This window comes from Mirounga angustirostris, unplaced genomic scaffold (assembly GCF_029215605.1).
Source record: "Mirounga angustirostris isolate CCGP_5_RB_7025 unplaced genomic scaffold, mMirAng1.0.hap1 SCAF_1, whole genome shotgun sequence".
NCBI classification, from domain to species: Eukaryota; Metazoa; Chordata; class Mammalia; order Carnivora; family Phocidae; genus Mirounga; species Mirounga angustirostris.
This window is the reverse complement of record NW_026991709.1, coordinates 161,281,224-161,297,778: the sequence shown is the minus strand read 5'-3', so window position 1 is coordinate 161,297,778 and position 16,555 is coordinate 161,281,224. Positions and strand designations below refer to the sequence as shown.

General features: G+C 52.0%; 1 protein-coding gene across 4 annotated transcripts in view; it reads left to right on the top strand.

Annotated features, from left to right (window-relative positions):
• GRIP2 (glutamate receptor interacting protein 2) overlaps nt 1-16,555 on the top strand; it is a 97,912-nt gene that overhangs the window by 53,105 nt on the left and 28,252 nt on the right. For 3 of the 4 annotated variants that reach the window (XM_064591600.1, XM_064591585.1, XM_064591604.1), the window contains exons 2-3: nt 15,351-15,431; nt 15,711-15,846. In XM_064591600.1, the coding sequence (XP_064447670.1) occupies nt 15,351-15,431; nt 15,711-15,846 (217 nt within the window). Of the gene's footprint in view, nt 1-1,688; nt 1,772-15,350; nt 15,432-15,710; nt 15,847-16,555 lie in introns of those variants that run through there. The other variant, XM_045904271.3, reaches the window with a different exon arrangement.

Below are 16,555 nucleotides of genomic sequence, written 5' to 3'. Positions count from 1 at the left end.
ACAAAAGTAAATTCCAAAGGAGCAGGAAGAGAGACAGATCACCAATCTTAATCGCTCATTTAAATGCATCTGTAGGGCGAGCAAATATTTTCTTACAAGAGGGGACGGATGTAGCTCTAAAATCTTGTGCACCAGGCAGTCCTCCACCCTGAAGGGGCTGTAAATATGGGGTGGAGGGCTGCCTGGTGCACAAGACTTTAGGGTAAGAGACTGGGGGTCTATTAAGAGCAGTTTACAGGCTGACAAGGGCCGTGTCCCTTCCTGCCTGGTGTGGAGCTGAGACAACCCCGAAGTGGCCCTTCGTGTCCTGCTGATGGTCAGGGTCCTCACTGAGAGCTTCATCCTGACTATTGCTGGGCACCATAAACCACACTGAGAGCCTGCACCCCCTCCCTGCCTGCCCCCATTCTCCCAGCAAATTCCTCCCAATGCAGGTCCCCTCTCTCTGACCCAGTGCTCACCACCCCTTCCATGGCTGAGACCTTGACCTCACTGCCGGCCCAACAACTTTGCCTGGAACCTGGAGCCTGCCCCCAGGACATATGTGAAGTCACCCAAAGAAGCAGGCACCCTTGGAAAGTAGGCAACAGGAGGGAACCTAGAAGGGCACCCAGTCCCTAACCACAGTGCTGTACATTTTCATTCACTGCAGAACACGGAACAAATTTGAACCCCACTTGTTCCCATGTATCCAAGCACTCCACGGGAGCTAGGACCTCATCTGTCTTGCTCTGCCTGCATTCAGCAGGAGGGGACGTATAGTCAGGCGTATGGGCTATTGACCGTGTGTGGCTCTCACCCACCCTTCTTCCCAGCACCTATGTGGTGCCCGGCCCTCAGCTGGTGCCCACACACACTGGTGGGATGGGGAGCACAAGCAGCTGGACAGCTGGAGGAGGGGCCTTGTGTGTCCATCGGGGTTGTCAGGGTCAGTCCTGAGCTGGCGTGGAGGAATCCAGGAGTGTGCAGGGCTGAGGCCCAGCTGGGGCTGGAGTTGTGACCAGCTGCCCCTGCCCGTCAAGCCCAAGGCAGGCAGATCCTCTGCCCATCTTGCTCAGTGTTCCCCAAAGGCTGGGGGATGCTCCATGTGGCAGGCTTTGGGCTTATCCTCCCCACTCCCCACCTGACAGAAAAGGAAACTGAGGCCGGGAGGAGGTAGTTGGAATGTCAGCGGAAGAGCCCCAGGGGACTCTGAGCTCAGGGGCTTCTAACCTGAGACCTGCAGACGCTCTCTGGCATATGGCTGTACTTTATCTGGCTCATGTTCTGGCATTCTGTGCAAGATTCTGTTGGAATCTGCTACTTAAAAAAAAAAAGTTTGGAAGACACTGTTCCTCTTTTCTAGATGGAAAAACTGAGGCCTGGGGAGAGCAGTCACTTACCAAAGTCCCAGGGCCAGTTAGGAGCAGAACTGGCCCCCCGGGGTCTGTCTGCCTGGGGACCCAGCAAGAGGACCCGGGCGTGCCCTCTTCTGAGCTCCCCACCGAGACTCAGACTGTGGGCATGGGGGGGGTGTGTAGGATGACTTCCGAGAGCCAGCCACACAGTGGCCGTGTCCCCTTTAAGCAGAGAGCCGCCCGCTGCAGTGGGTGGACTCGGTGCCCAGCCAGTGGGAGCTGTGAGCTTCCCTCCCACAGCCCCTCCCTGGGGGAGGGTGAGGGAGGGTGAGGGAGGGCTGAGCAGCGTGGCTCCCTTGGGAGTTGGTGGGCAGCCGAGGAGACAATAGCGGACATGCTGTGTGGGCTCAGCCGGGAGACCCCTGGAGAGGAGGGTAAGTCTTGGGGACCTGGAGGCAGAGTGATGGGGCTGAACCCTCTGGAGCTTCTGCTCCCAGGGAGGAAACTGGGACGGCTACTCCCCAGAGACCCCAAGCCTGGAGAGAGTGCAGGGCCGGGACCCCTGAGCAAGCTGGGTGGGCGCACGAGAGGACTCTCTGTCTGACCCTGGCTGCCGTCCTGCAGTCCTGCGGCTGGACACTGAGCCCACCAGGCTGTCCCCTGTCCCGTGCGGCAGGGGCAGCAGGCAGGTCTGGGGTTGCAGAGGGCAGCGCTCAGCCCCTCCGAGGTGCCTCAGGGAGGCGCGTCCTGCCTCCACATGGGAATGGGCTGGTGGGAGTGAGCTCCCTGCGCAGCGATGTGAGGGCAAAGGCCGAGCTCAGGCTGGGGCGGGGTGGGGGGCGGTGGGCTTCTGTAGCAGGCGGGAGGCTGGACCGGCTAGCAGACGGCAGAAGCCCTGGCCCAGCGTCTGGCTGGTGAGCCCGGGGGCGGTGGGAATGCATGCGGCAGGAGACCTCCAGCAGCCCCGTTCCTAGGTGGGCCCAGGGTTGGCCCCGCGGGAGGGGCTCTGGAGCAAACGTGGTTGCTCCATCCATCTGGCTGGCTGCCTGTCTCTCCAGCCTCATCCTGCTGGGCTGCCTTCCTCCCTTGCTCCCCCCTCCCCCAGCTTATCAAGAGCCACCAGCAGGTCACGCTGGCGCTACCCCTGTTGATCCCTTCCCACACTCAACATACTTTTGATGGTACCTCTTTGAAACAGTTCCAAGGGCAGGGGCTGTGGCCCCAATGGACAGATGAAGAAACAGGCTCCGGGGGTTGGGGGGCATTGCCCACCCAAGGCCCCACAGCTACGGTGAAGCGGCCAAGCCAGGACTGGCACCCAGATGACTTTTATAGCCCAGTGAACTTAGTCTCCCACTCCACACCCATGGCCAGGGGCAGAGACAGGGCCACCCCCAGGTCCCCAGATAATAACACAGATAATAATAGTAGCTGACAGCTGTTGAGATCTGACTTTGTGCCAGGCTCTGTTCTAAGCTCTTTCTGTGCATTTTCTCACTTAATGTTCACAATACTGTGAGTTTGGTACTATTCTTCTCTCCATTTCACAGCTGGGGAAACTGAGGCATGGAGGTGTTAAGTGACTTGTCCAAGGCCACACAGCCAGAAGTAGCAAAGCTGGGATTTGACCCCATGTAGTCTGCCCCTGCTCCCTCCTGGGGACTACACTATTAATGGGGGCACTGCCTTCCTGGCCTGGATTTATCTGTTCTCTCGACCTAAGGCTCAGGTTAGTGGGGTGACCTTGTCCTGCAGTGGTCAGAGCCACAAGGTCAGTAGTGCCCTGGAGACTTCCTCTGGAGGACTACCGGGGAGGTGTCTTCCCCCACCTCATGGGCCTATGGCCTCCACCTGGGTTCAGACCTCAGCATTGCCTGCCTGGACCTTTGCCCCAGTCTCTTCCTTGGCCTTCTAGCCTCCACCCCACCTCCCCATGCTGCTCTGGGAGGGAGCTTGCTAAAACTCAAATCTGATCACAGCTCCTTGTCTTTTTTTTTTTTTAAAGATTTAATTTATTTATTTGTCAGAGAGAGAGAGAGAGCACAAGCAGGGGGAGTGGCAGGCAGAGGGAGAAGCAGGCTCCCCGCTGAGCAAGGATCCCGATGTGGGGCTCCATCCCAGGACCCTGGAATCATGACCTGAGCCGAAGGCAGACGCCTAACTGACTGAGCCACCCAGGTGTCCCACACAGCTCCTTGTCTTGGCGTTCAAGGCCCTTCTTCATCTCCCTGGCTTTTTCTCTCTCTGTTGACTTACTTGACGCCCACCCTCACCACTGCAGTCCTCACCCTAGTCTCCTCCCCAGGCCACAGAACCTCATGATTACATCTGCCATAGTTGATGTCAGCACTGAGACTTTTTTTTTTTTAAGAAAAGTCCAAAGATGGAGCTTAGGCACAGTGGGATCCAGGTGCTCAGTTAACCTCATTAGGACTCTGGGTCTCTGCTTCTCTTTAGGTAAGCTTCATTTTCATGCAGACTCACTTCTCTCTTTGAGGTGCCCAGAGGGCCCTATAACTCTTGAGTTTAAGGTCAACCAGGTCAGTCATCTCTAAGGAAAGAGAACCTGTTTCCAATTGTTCCAGTAAACATCCCAGGGCCACCTTTTGTTGGCCCAACTTGGATCACATGCTCACCCCTGACCTGATCACTAGGCCTCTGATTGACCAGCCAGGCCTGGGGGTGGGGGGGACAAGAGCAAGGGGGACAAGAGCAGCCAACAGGTGGCCACTCCATACACTCTCCACATTTTGCAGGGAAGGCTGAGGCCCCGAGAAGTCAGGCCCCTTGCAGAGCTCCTCAGTGAGAGCCAGGCTTGGGGTTGGGGTCTGTGAAACGCACTGCTCAGTGCCCTTTCTCTGCCCCTGATGGACTCCTGCCTGCACATGTCCTGTCTTGCTTCTGGGAGCCTTGTTCACCACCCACTAACCCTAAGCCCCTGCGGAAAGGGATGTGACCAGGCTTGGGTGCACAGTAGGCCTGAATAGAGATTTTGGCAGGAAGCTCCACCCCCAGCCCCTCAGTGTTCACTCTCTGCCTCCCTGCCACAAAGTGGTCTTTGTTCTCAGGGCCTACTGGGCCTCAGTGAGCACCGGCCGCCCAGCCAGGTCCTGGGAAGGCTCAGACAGGCTGTGTATGCATGTCACGGGGGTAGGGGAGGGTAGTCCTTCCACTGTGGCCTGGGCCGCCCATCCTCTGAGGGACTCTTACCATAACTGCCTAGATCGTCAGGCAGGCCTGACCTCCTACCCCACAGCAGGGGCTGTGGCCACGGGGAAACCCCAGGCCCTTGATCACAGAGGCCGCAGTGTGGAACCAGGGAGGTCCAGCTTTGCATCCTGGCTCTGCCTCTTCCTGATTTTGTGACCTTGAACAACTTATTTCACCTCTTTGATCCCCATCCTCCTACTCTGTAAGTAGGAATTGAATTCCATATTATTTACTGAGTACTTACCGTATGCCACGCTTTCCATGCTGGACATGGTAGTGAGCAGACAGACGTAACCCAGCCTTCTGGACCTGAAACCCAGTGGGCAGAGGCGGATAGTAAATGAGATCATGACATTTTTTTAAAAAGTGAGGTCTGTTACATAGTGTTGAGTTCATGAAAAAGATAAAGCAGGAAAGGAGGGTTTGAGAGGTGCTAGAGGTATGTGTGTGTGGGGGGGGGGGAGGTTGTGCAACAAGTTTATTGGGGAGGACCTTCCTGAGAAGATGACATTTCCACAAATTCCTGAAGGATGTGAGGGAGGGAATTTGTGAATCCTGGGGAAGAGCCTTCTGGGCAGAGGGAATAGCCAATGCAAAGGCCCTGGGGTGGGCACAAGTCTGGTGTGGGGAACAGTAGGACGACCAGGGAACTGGAATGGAGCTGGCAAAGGGGAGAGTGTTAGGAGGTGATGTCAGGGAGGCCGAGGGACTGTCAATTGTGGTGAGAACTTTTGCTTTTATTCTTCACAGAGTGAAATGAATCTTTTTACTGCCCCAGGCAGCCACCGTCAGGAAATAAAACGGTTCCATTGATGACCCAGTTTTAAGGTCATGCTCCTCAATATTGCTGGTTTCAGGGTGAGGCGGGAGAGCCTCGGCCCAGAAGAGGCAGAAGGCCAAGGCCTGACTCGAGCCTGCACCCTCATCCCACATGATGTTGGGGTCACCGTGGGCTCTAGGGCCATGGCAGGGATGTCAGCCTGGGCGTGGCTTCAGGGCCCAGTGCCAGGCGTCCCACACACCTCATGGAGGGGGGATAGTGGGCTGGCAGGCTCTTCAGATCATGCCCACGGCCCCTGGTACTCTGCTGTGCCCAGCCTCTGGGTGCTTGACCTCAGGGCCTCCTGGAGTCTGGCCCTGGCTTCCCTGGTGCCACTCCTTTGGGGTCCCTTAGCCTTGTGTTTAGAGGGCGAGCGCACAGCCGAGGGGTAAGGATGTGGCTTGCTGGGAGGCCAGAAAGATCTGGACTCCAGTCCTTCCTCTGCAGCTCACCAGCTGAGTGACCTCTCTGGGCCTCAGTCCCTGCATCTATAAAATGAGGAAGTCGGCGAGCTTCTCTCCCGACGTTTTCGGCAGAGTTAAATGAGTTAGTGCATGGAAAGTGTGGGCCTGGCGCTCCTTTTTCATGTTCTTTTTTCTCAATCCTTGGCAGCAAGTGAATCGGGCATCTACTTTTAAAATCTCTTGGTATATTTCTTGCTTCCCTTAAAAACATGCATTGAACAGAAGGGGGGGTCATGCTGTTGCCAAGTTGATCTTTCCTTGCTTCTCTCTCCGTGGGAGGCAGCCTCTGGAGAGACTTGTCAGCTGTGGGGATCAGGGATCGGGGCTGTCACTCCGAGGTCAGCCTGTACCGGATGTGTCTCCATCCAGCTATCTGCCCTGGTCTAGCCTGCAATGGCCTGAGGGGCGTCCTTCTGTGGGCAGTGCCCAAAGGAGCTGGGCTGTTGCCTGGAGTGCAGGGATCTCAGAGCCATAGGCATGACGGCGGAGTCTCCCCAGGACTGTCATGGCGTGGGAGGAGGAGGCTGGAGGGGGCCCATGGCTCTGCCATTTAGGAGTTGTGTGACGCTGGGAAGTTCCCTTGACCTCTCTGTGCCTCCGTTTCCTCATCTATCACATGGGGATGATAATGGCACCCACTACATAGGAGTATCGTGAGGATAAAGTGGTAATCATTTTAAAGGTCATAGAACATGGCTTGGGTTCAAATCTCGACCCTGCTCCTTACCATTGGAAGTCAGTTAACCTTTGTGTGCCTCGGTTTGCCCCTCTGTAAAATGGGAATACTGATCATACCATCGCAGAAGGTAGTGAGGATGAAACGAGACAGTGCTTATGAAGCACCTAGCACAACACCCAGCGCTTAATCAGAAGGAGTTGTTACCATTATTAATCTACAAAAACCTTTCTAACAAGGTCAGCGATGGGGGCAGGGAGAGAACTCCTGAGTTTCATGGCTTCTGTGTATACCCCATCATCCCACTAATTCCTCACACCGCCCCAGGAGGTGAGCCCTCACACTGTGCGGAGGAGAAGCCTGAGGCTCAGAGAGAAGTGACTTGTCCCGGATCCCTAGCCAGTGGGCAGCAAGGTTTAGAATCAGAATCTGAAGCTGGCCTAAGTCCAAAGTCCATCCTTCCTTTTCCCCCCGCAATGCCTGCCGAGGTGGAACAACCAAGCTGGGACTGGCAGATCCTTTGCGGGTGTGCCGGCACAGTGAGCAGCTGCTGCCCCCGGAGGTGGCCGTGGGCCACTGGGGACAGTTGTGAAGGGTGGACCCAGGAGCCCCCTTCTTCTCCTCAGCGTGGGGCTGGGCTGGCCCTGCTGGTGGCTGGCCCTCCCTTCAGTCATTTCCTCTTCTTCTCAGGTTGAGCCTCTGGGCCTTCGTTTTCTTAGTACCACCCCCCGCCCCCCCAAGATGCGGAATGCTGCCTCCTTGAGGCCCGGAGAGCTGGGCTCAGTCACTGCTGAGTCTGTGGCCCCGCCCTCCCGTGCCCCTCTCTTGCTGAGGCGGGATCCTGGCAAAGGCAGCCTGGCCAGGGGCAGACTTCCTTTTCCCTTTGTCAAAGCTCAATAGCTTCCTGGGGCCCCAGAGAGACGGGGATAATGAAGGCAAATTAGCAAAGCTTTCAAGAGAAATAAAATAAAAAAGAAAGGCAGCCGCCCACCCCTGGCTGCAGTGTGGGGCGGGGGACCAGGTGTACCCTGTGTTCTCAGCACTGCCTCGCTCCCTTCGGCTCCCCCGACGAAGGGCCAGCCCGCATCGACGAAGGGCCAGCCCGCATCTGCCGGGCCAGGCTGGCATTGCTGTGGAAATGCATTTCCCTCGGAAGCGGGTTCTTACAGGACGGATTGACTGAAGGCAAAAGCTCATAATTGCCCATTGCTGGAAGGAGGAGACGGGGAGAAAAGAAACACGCGGATAAAAATATCTCTGTTTTTATGCACGTTTCCAGCTGAAAATTGGTGGGAAAGATGTTTTTGAAAAGCCTTCATCTCTAAGCATATAATTACCAAGTCCCAGAACAAAAAAGAGACAGAGGGGAGAGAGCGAGCAGGTTCTGTGGGGGAGGAGGACTGGGGTCTGAACCCCCATGGGGTTTTCTATAAATAAAATAATTCCCTCAAATTCTCAAGCCTGGGCTGGCTGGAGCCTGCAGTGGGGGGGATACACCCCTATTTTATGGATGGAGAAATAGAGACTCAAATCATACAGCCAATTGAAATTCCGGCCCTGCCTTGATTCTTGGTTTGAATGCTGCCTCAGTTTCCCCCCTCCCTGGGATGCTCATGAAAGTGGGGCAGTGTTGGTGAACAGGCATCTGCAAACAGGGTAGCATTCCTCATAGGGTGCCTTCCTGAATATGGTAGGGGGTCTTGGATATCCAGAAGCCTCTTATCTAGCAATTAGCTGTCCCGAGTGGCCTCAGTCTCCAAGAGAGCTCATCAAAGCCGCACACTAAAATGCACGTGCCTTCCCTAGAGAGGACTCTCTCCACTCCCTATTTCTCTCTCCACTCCGGCTCTTTGTCTGCACGCAGTTGTATGAATTCTGGTTTACAGCACACAGTCAGCCTGCCTGACGGCCAGGAAAAGAGATGCTCACAGCCTGCCCCCAAAGCCAGCAACAAACTGTAGAAAGGAGGGAGTTGGGGTCACTCAGTGTTGAGATGAGCACACCGGACACTTCTGACCCAGTGGAGTCATTGCAGCCCAATTCAGCACCGTGCACTTCCGTGGAGCAAAATCCGAATATTGAGGTGTAGATGGGGAGGAGAGGCAGTCTGGAAGCCAAATGTGGAGGACACCTCAGAGACACCCTGGACATGGGTCCTGTCTTTCAGAGCCAACATCCTGCAGGCTCTGGGGGTCCACATTTGGGGATCCCACTGTTCCTCACTCTAGGTTTCTGGATTTTTTTGTTTTTAATATCTGGGTTCCAAACACCACATTTAACTCACTGTTGTTTCATGCTCCATTCTTTGGGATCCTACTGCTCTGAATTTGGTGAACTTGACCCTCTGCTTTCTTGTCCTCTCCTTAGGAGATAATCTTCCCCCTCCCCCCTCTCCAGACTCAAACCTGGAGCCGGCAAGCTTATCTCTGGTCTTCCCAGGACAGCCCAGGAGAGAGGGATTTTCCAGTGGCAGAATCTCATTTGCAGGGGATAAGACAAATTTTAATTCCATTGCCCACGTGAAATACCAGAGATGTTCGCTGTCACATAGCTGATAGAACCCAGTCTTTTTAATTTTATTAGCTAACATCTTGTTGAATCTAAATGAAGTGCAAATTAGGGAACCGTAATGGGAGGCATTATACTTAATGGCGTGTTGCCTGAATTGGTGGCTGGTGTGAATAAGGGGCCTGGGGGACAAGGTGGAGGGGGGCTAGTGAGCGAAGCTGCTGGGGGCCCAACTCCAGGGGCCCTGGAAATGATTCTGGGCTTAACTGCTGTCTGATTTGTTATTAACTACCTTCTGGAAAGCAAAGGGAGCCTAGCCTTGGTCTGCAGAAGCAGAGTGCTGGGGGAGCTGGGTGGTTTCTCAGTGGTTAGAGCTGCAGGTGGTGAAGGGTCTCATCTTCCTGAGATCCTGGCTGGGCCATGATCCTGACCTCATGCCAAACCTGACCCAGTCCCAGCCTGGGCCCCACCCAGACTCTAGAGCAGTGATTGTCAAGGCGGGGGGTCGGGTGGAGAAATATTGCTCCCCTAGGGGATGTTTGGCGGTGTGTGGAGTTATGTTTGGTTGTCATGATGCGGTGGGGTGCTACTGGCATCTAGTGGTTAGAGGGCAGGGATGCTGCTGACCATCCTGCAATGCAGAAGAGAGCCCCCCCCCCCCCCCCACGACGTGGAATTATCTAGCAAAAAAGATGTCAGTAGTGCAGAGGTCGAGAAACCTGCTGTAGTTTGAACCCTGTCCCTGATTCTGACTGAGCCCTGACCCTGACCTCAAGCTGAGCCCTGACCTTGACCCAGGCTGACTCCACCCCCCACTGAAATCCAATCTGATCCTCTCTCTCCTGAAAAGGACCTGGCTGGGATGGGATACTCAGCTTCTGCCCCTGGCTGGGACTGATTCCTCTTCAGCCCTGCTTCCTCTCCAGCCCTGCTTCCTCATGCCTCCACCGAGGAAGGAAGATAGGTCCTGCGAGTTAGGTCTCGCCATGGCCAGAGACTTGGGGAGAGGAGTGGCCTTCCCACAGCTGGTGAAGCGCTGAGCCAGGGTCTGCCCTCGGGCTGGGCTGAACCCTGAGCCCATCATCTTAACACTGGGCTAGGGTAGAGCTGCAGGGATGAGGGCAGCTGGAGAGTTCTTCTTCCAGAACAGGCGGGGGCATGTGCAGGCTCAAGTGAGGCTCAAGGAAGCTGTGGAAGGCCAAGGAGCATACCTGGTGCAGGAGGGGTGGCCCCCTGGGGCAGCACAGGAGAACCTGCCAGCCTGATGGTTTGTCACTTGTCTTTGCTCAGCTCAGTCCTGTGCTGAGAAAGGACCTGGAGAAGGAGTGTGAAAAAAATAAACTGGTCCAGAGAGTCTGGAACATGGGGTGGCATGGGCAAGGGGCCTGGGGTCGGGTCCTGGCTTTTTGCAGAAGCTGCCTTGGCTAAGGACTTTGCCCCTCTGAGTCACAAGTTTTCTCCTCTGTCAAGTGGAAGTGACGGTGGTAGCATCTGCCTCCTCCCAGGGCCACTGTGAGAAGTGAAGGAGATAGAAGGGGATAGTGTGGTTGGTTGGTGCATGACGCATGAGCCCCCTTCCCCTTACCTGTCAGGGCATTCAGGAGAATCCAGAATATGCATGGTGCCTAAGACAAGGAGGTGCTGAGGGGAGGCAGGGGCTCTGGCATTCTCACAGAGCAGGTAACCTGAAACCTTCCAGCTTCAAACTCCTTTGAGATGCACAGATGAATTCACAGGAAATGAAGAGGGTGAGCTGGAGAGGAGATAAGCATGGTCTGTATAACCACTTCTATCAATTTTGTACTGGATGTCTTGCCGGTGCAAAAAGGCAAATAACAAAAATAAAAAGTATGAAGTTTAGAAAGTAAGAAATAAAATTGTCATTTTTCACAGATGACAGAAAATCCTGAAGAACCTACAGATAAATGATTAGAATTAATATGGGGATTTTAAAGGTCAGAATACAAAATTAACTGTATTATTATATGCCAGCAACAAATGATTAGAAAATTAAATTTGAAAAACAATCCAATTTACAATAGCATTAAAACACTTCAAATATCAGGGCGCCTGGGTGGCTCAGTCGTTAAGCGTCTGCCTTCGGCTCAGGTCACGATTCCAGGGTCCTGGGATTGAGTCCCACATCGGGCTCCCTGCTCTGTGGGAAGCCTGCTTCTCCCTCTCCCATTCCCTCTGCTTGCGTTGCCTCTCTTGCTGTGTCTCTCTCTGTCAAATAAATAAATAAAATCTTTATTAAAAAAAAACTTCAGGGCGCCTGGGTGGCTCAGTTGGTTAAGCGACTGCCTTCGGCTCAGGTCGTGATCCTGGAGTCCCAGGATTGAGTCCCGCATTGGGCTCCCTGCTCAGCGGGGAGTCTGCTTCTCCCTCTGACCTTCCTCCTTCTCATGCTCTCTGTCTCTCATTCTCTCTCTCTCAAATAAATAAATAAAATCTTTAAAAAAAAAAACTTCAAATATCTAGAAATATAGTTAAAGAAAGATGTACAAGATCTTTGCCCATGAAAATACATAATATTCTTGGCAGAGATTAAAGAAGACAAAAATAAATGAAAGAATAGACCATGTTCATTGATTGGAAGACCCAGTATTGTAAAGATGTCACCTGTCCAGATTGATCTATAAATTCTATACATTTCTCATCAAAAAACAAAGAGAAAACTGAAAAATGGTAGGATGAGTGTAGGCTGACGCTGAGGCTTCCCTTTTGGGGTGGTAGCAGGAATGAGGGTGTTAGCTGGTCTCTAACCAAGGGCTTGGGTTTTAATACCTTAAGGATACAGGAGATGATGCCCCTTATACTTTCCCCAGTTGGAACTTACACCCCAGCAGAAAGCCAGGACCTTTAAAAAGATATACTCTCAGTGAAAGTGGGGATTTAGAAAATATCCGTGCATCTACCAAAGAGAGAGCCTGTCTGTCTCAACTAGGTCTTGGGTGGTCTCCTTTTGAGAATTTGTGACCTGAGATGTGCCCCTTGGTTTTGTCGAAGGTTGTAATTCACACTACGCCCCTGGTTCCAGAATCCCTGAGCCAAGGTGTTGGTAATGATGCCTTGGCAGACACTGAGGGGAAGGAATTGCAAATGCTCTCTGGACCCTGGAGGGACCTGCTCGCAACCAGGCTGAATAAGATTCCCACAGATAGGGCGCCTGGGTGGCTCAGTTGGTTAAGATTCCCACAGATAAAGCCCCACTAAAGATGAGCTCACAATCTAACAATTACCAAACACATGAGGAAATAGTTCCCTGGGAGGGAGAGTCATCAGATGTCCCAGACAGCAGAAACAGCCCTCAAGAGTCTGAGATAATAGAAGACTGAGTAACAGATGAACATTGAAAAGATTTAAAATTATTAGAGACATAAAAGGCACAATAGAAAAGGACAGAACAGCATATGAAAGCAGAATGAGAATATAAGCAAAAGGAACAAACAAAGCTTTCCAAAACCAAAAATGTACTCGTTGAAATTAAAAGCTCATTGGAATTGGGAAGATTTGAATATGGAGTGGGTATTAAATTAATAATTAAGGAATCATTTTAATTTTATAAGGTGTGATAATGGTATTTTTGTTGGATAAGAAATATGTTCCTATTTTTTTTAATGCATACTGAAATATTTAGAGGTGTAATTTCATCATGTCTGGGGTTTGTTTTAAAGTATTTCAACATAGAGGGGAGCCTGAGTGGCTCAGTGGGTCAAGCGACCAACTCTTGGTTTCAACTCAGGTCATGATCTCAGGGTATGAGATGGAGCCCTGCCTTGAGCTCTGTGCTTAGCTCAGAGTCTGCTTGAGACTCTCTCTACCTCTCCTTCTGCCCCTCTCTCCTGGTCACACAAACACACACACACACACACACACACACACTCTAGCAAATAAATAAATAAATCTCTAAAAAATAATAAATGTAATAAATAAAACAAAATATTTCAACATAGATAAAATATATGGAATAAATATGACAGTGTTAATAATTGTTAAAACTAGATGTTGGGTAAATAGGACTCATTATACCAGTGGTTCTCAAACTTCAGTGTGAACAGTCACCTTTGCCAAACACAGATTATTGTATCTGACAAAGGACTTGTATCCAGAATATATAAAAATTTGATAACAAGAAAACAACCCAACTTAAAAATGGACAAAAACTTTGGATAGACACTTCACCAATGAAGATATGTATGGATGGCAAATAAGGAGAAGCATACGACATCATTAGTCATTAGGCAAGTGCACATTTAAAACCACAATAAGAGGGACGCCTGGCTGGCTTAGTCGGTGGAGCATGTGACTCTTGATCTCAGGGTTGTGAGTTCCAGCCCCACGCTGGGTGTAGAGTTTACTTAAAAAAAAAATCTTGGGGCGCCTGGGTGGCTCATTCATTAGGCATCTGCCTTCGGCTCAGGTCATGATCCCACAGTCCTGGGATCGAGCCCCGCATCGGGCTCCCTGCTCAGAGGGAAGCCTGCTTCTCCCTCTCCCACTCTCCCTGCTTGTGTTCCTTTTCTCACTTTGTCTCTCTGTCAAATAAATAAATAAAATCTTAAAAAAAATCTTAAAAAAAGCCACAATAAGAAACTTCTATATATCTATTAGAATGTCTAGAATTAAAAAAAAACCCTAACTAATATTGCCAAATGCTGGCGAGAATGTGAAGCATTCATCCATTACTGGGGGACATGCTCCCCTCTATGTTGCAGCCACTTTGAAAACCAGATGGGCAGTTTCTTACAAAGTTAACCTCTTCCTTACCATATGACCCAGAATCCCATTCCTGGATATTTACCTAGTGGAATGGAATGTGATGTTGAAACAAACACTTGTATGCAGATATTTATTACGGCTTCCTATGAAATCACCCCACACTGGAAAGAGTGGAAATGTCTTTCAACAGGTGAATGGCTAAGCACACAGTACATCATCCCTGCAATTGAACACCAGTCAGCAATAAAGTGGAACAGACTACTGATCCATGAAAAAACATGTGTGAATCTCAAATGATGATGCTAAATGAAAGAAACTAGACTCCAAAGCCCACACACTATGATTCTATTTATATGGCATTCTAGGGAAGCCAGAATTATTTAGAGAGAAAACAGACCATTGGTAGTTGGGGGTGGGGGTGAGGCAGGGACTGTCTACAGAGGGGCAGCAAGGGAGAATTTTGGGGGCGATGGAAATGTTCTAAATCCTGACTGTGGTGGTGGTCAGGACACATTTCCCAAAACCCAGAGAAAAGCACACCACAAAGAATTAATTTTAATGTCTATAAGATTTTAAAAATAGATGAAAATATAAGTTAGGGTAAAACACTAAAACATACGCACCTGCAGATTGCTGAACCCCACCCTCCAAGTTTCTAATTTACTCCGTCCTAGGTGGGGCCCAAGAATTTGCATTTCTGACAAGTGCCCAGATGATGCTGGGCTAGGGACCCTCCTTTGAGAACCTCTGCGTTGTACTAGTCTATTTTCCTTATGTTTGAAATCTGTGACAAACTTCTCCAAGCATTAAAAAGGCTAATGTTACTGCAAATGAGACATCCCCAAGAGAGACAGAAGTAGGAAATGTGATAGAGAGAGGTGATGGGTCGTGGGAGAGAAAAATGCAAAGTCCCAAGGAATATCCATTAAGCGTTTCGTAAGAGAGGGAAGGAAACAACACTTAAAGAAATAATAGGAGAGTGTTTTCTAGAATTAAAACTAAAGGAGACAGACTTATCTCTGGCTGCCTAGAATGTCTGAGAATATGAATTGTAAACCCTAAAGTTCAGTTCTCAAGAAGAAGCACTAACTGGGTCCGTTCAAGATTGAGTTCGCTCACGGTGGGCCCTGTCTCACATGTGCGGTGGGACCCGTGCGTGAGAGAGCTGCCTGTCCCAGCGGGCATGCAAGCACGCCCCGGGCAGTGGAGTCCGCAGACCTGCATTCTAATTCAAATTGCACAACTCCCCAGCTGTGTGCCTGGGGGCCTGAGTAGTCCCGCTGGGATCCTGAGCTCCTTTATTTGTACGGTGGAATAATCCTGCGCATAATTACATTGCGGAGATGGTTACCCACAGAACAGCTGTGAAGCTCCCTGTATATCATCGCTGTTCAGAAGGTTATTCAGCCCAAGGGCAGAGATGGAGCCTCTGGCGGGGGAGGTGTAGCGGGGGAGCCATGAGGATGCCCCAGTGGAGACTTGGTGGAGCTGGTGGCAGAAGGAACCCCCTCTTCCAGGCCACATCGGCAAACCAGAAGATTCCAAGGCTGAAAGGGTTCTCCTGCACTGAAATGAAAGTGCAACTCGGGGCTTTTTCTCTTTCTTGCCTGCAGACGATGGGCCTTACTCCAAAGGAGGCAAGGATGCGGGAGGGACGGACGTGGCCCTGGCATGCCGCAGACAGAGCATTCCAGGTAAGGAGCCTCCTCTCCTTCCTCCTTATCTGTCCGGGAGGCACGGAGAGCTCAGAGTCGGGGTCAGACGGCATTGGCTCTGCCGCTAACTCGCTCTGTGACCTTAGACTAGTCACTTAACTTCACTGATCCTCTGTAAAAGGGAGTGTAAAAGGGAGATGATCTTACTCAGCATTTTGTGGCCAGGTGCCCCATTTACCAAGTGTTGGTCTCAGTTGTATTGGAGCTGGGGGTCCGGAATTGCCCCATGCTGCCTGCTCACCCCCCATCTGTTGACAGAGGAGTTCCGTGGGGTCACCATGGTGGAGCTGATCAAGAAGGAAGGCAGCACGCTGGGCCTGACCATCTCCGGTGGCACCGACAAAGATGGGAAGCCCAGGGTCTCCAACCTGAGACCGGGGGGGCTCGCCGCCAGGTGAGGAGGGGGCTTGGTGGGGCAGTAGGAAAGGGCCAGGGGCCAGTGGAAAATGGACCAGGGCTGTAGGCAAAGCGATTAGGTGGGTGTTTCTAGGAGCACCCAAGTGCTTCTCGGAGGGAAGCGTCCAGTGGAGGCTGTAATTCTAGGCTCCAGCTTCTCTTCCCTTTACGTAAGGGGCTGACTTGGCCACAGCATCCCACTCTTGCCAGGCCCTCCAGAACTTTGCACGTGCAGTTACCTTCTCGGAAGGCCTGTTCCCCACTGGCAGACTCCTATTCACCCCCACCCCTACCCACACTGCCTCTGGGAGGCCCCCATTCCAGGGCAAGGCAGCTGCCCTGCTCTGCTCACACGGCCCTGGGTGCCACTTCTGGACACATTGCTCTGGATTTTCCTGTCATCTTACCTATGTGGCTCCCTTAGACCATGAATTCCATGAGACCTAGGGGTTAGCCTCTCTGGGCCTCATTCAGGGCAGGCGCTGGTAAGTGTCCGGTGGAACAGAACAGATTAGTAGTCAGAAGCCAGGGTGAGTGCTTTAGGAACTAGCAAAGGGGTAGATGATCTGGCCACTCTTGCAGGCTTCTTGGGGCTGATCAGAGCCTTCATCAGGAGGGTAACACCCCAGCAGGGGAAAATGCCAGGCCTGGGTGTCAGACAGGTCCAGGTTAGAACCCACGCTCTCTTACTAACTCGCTGTGTGACC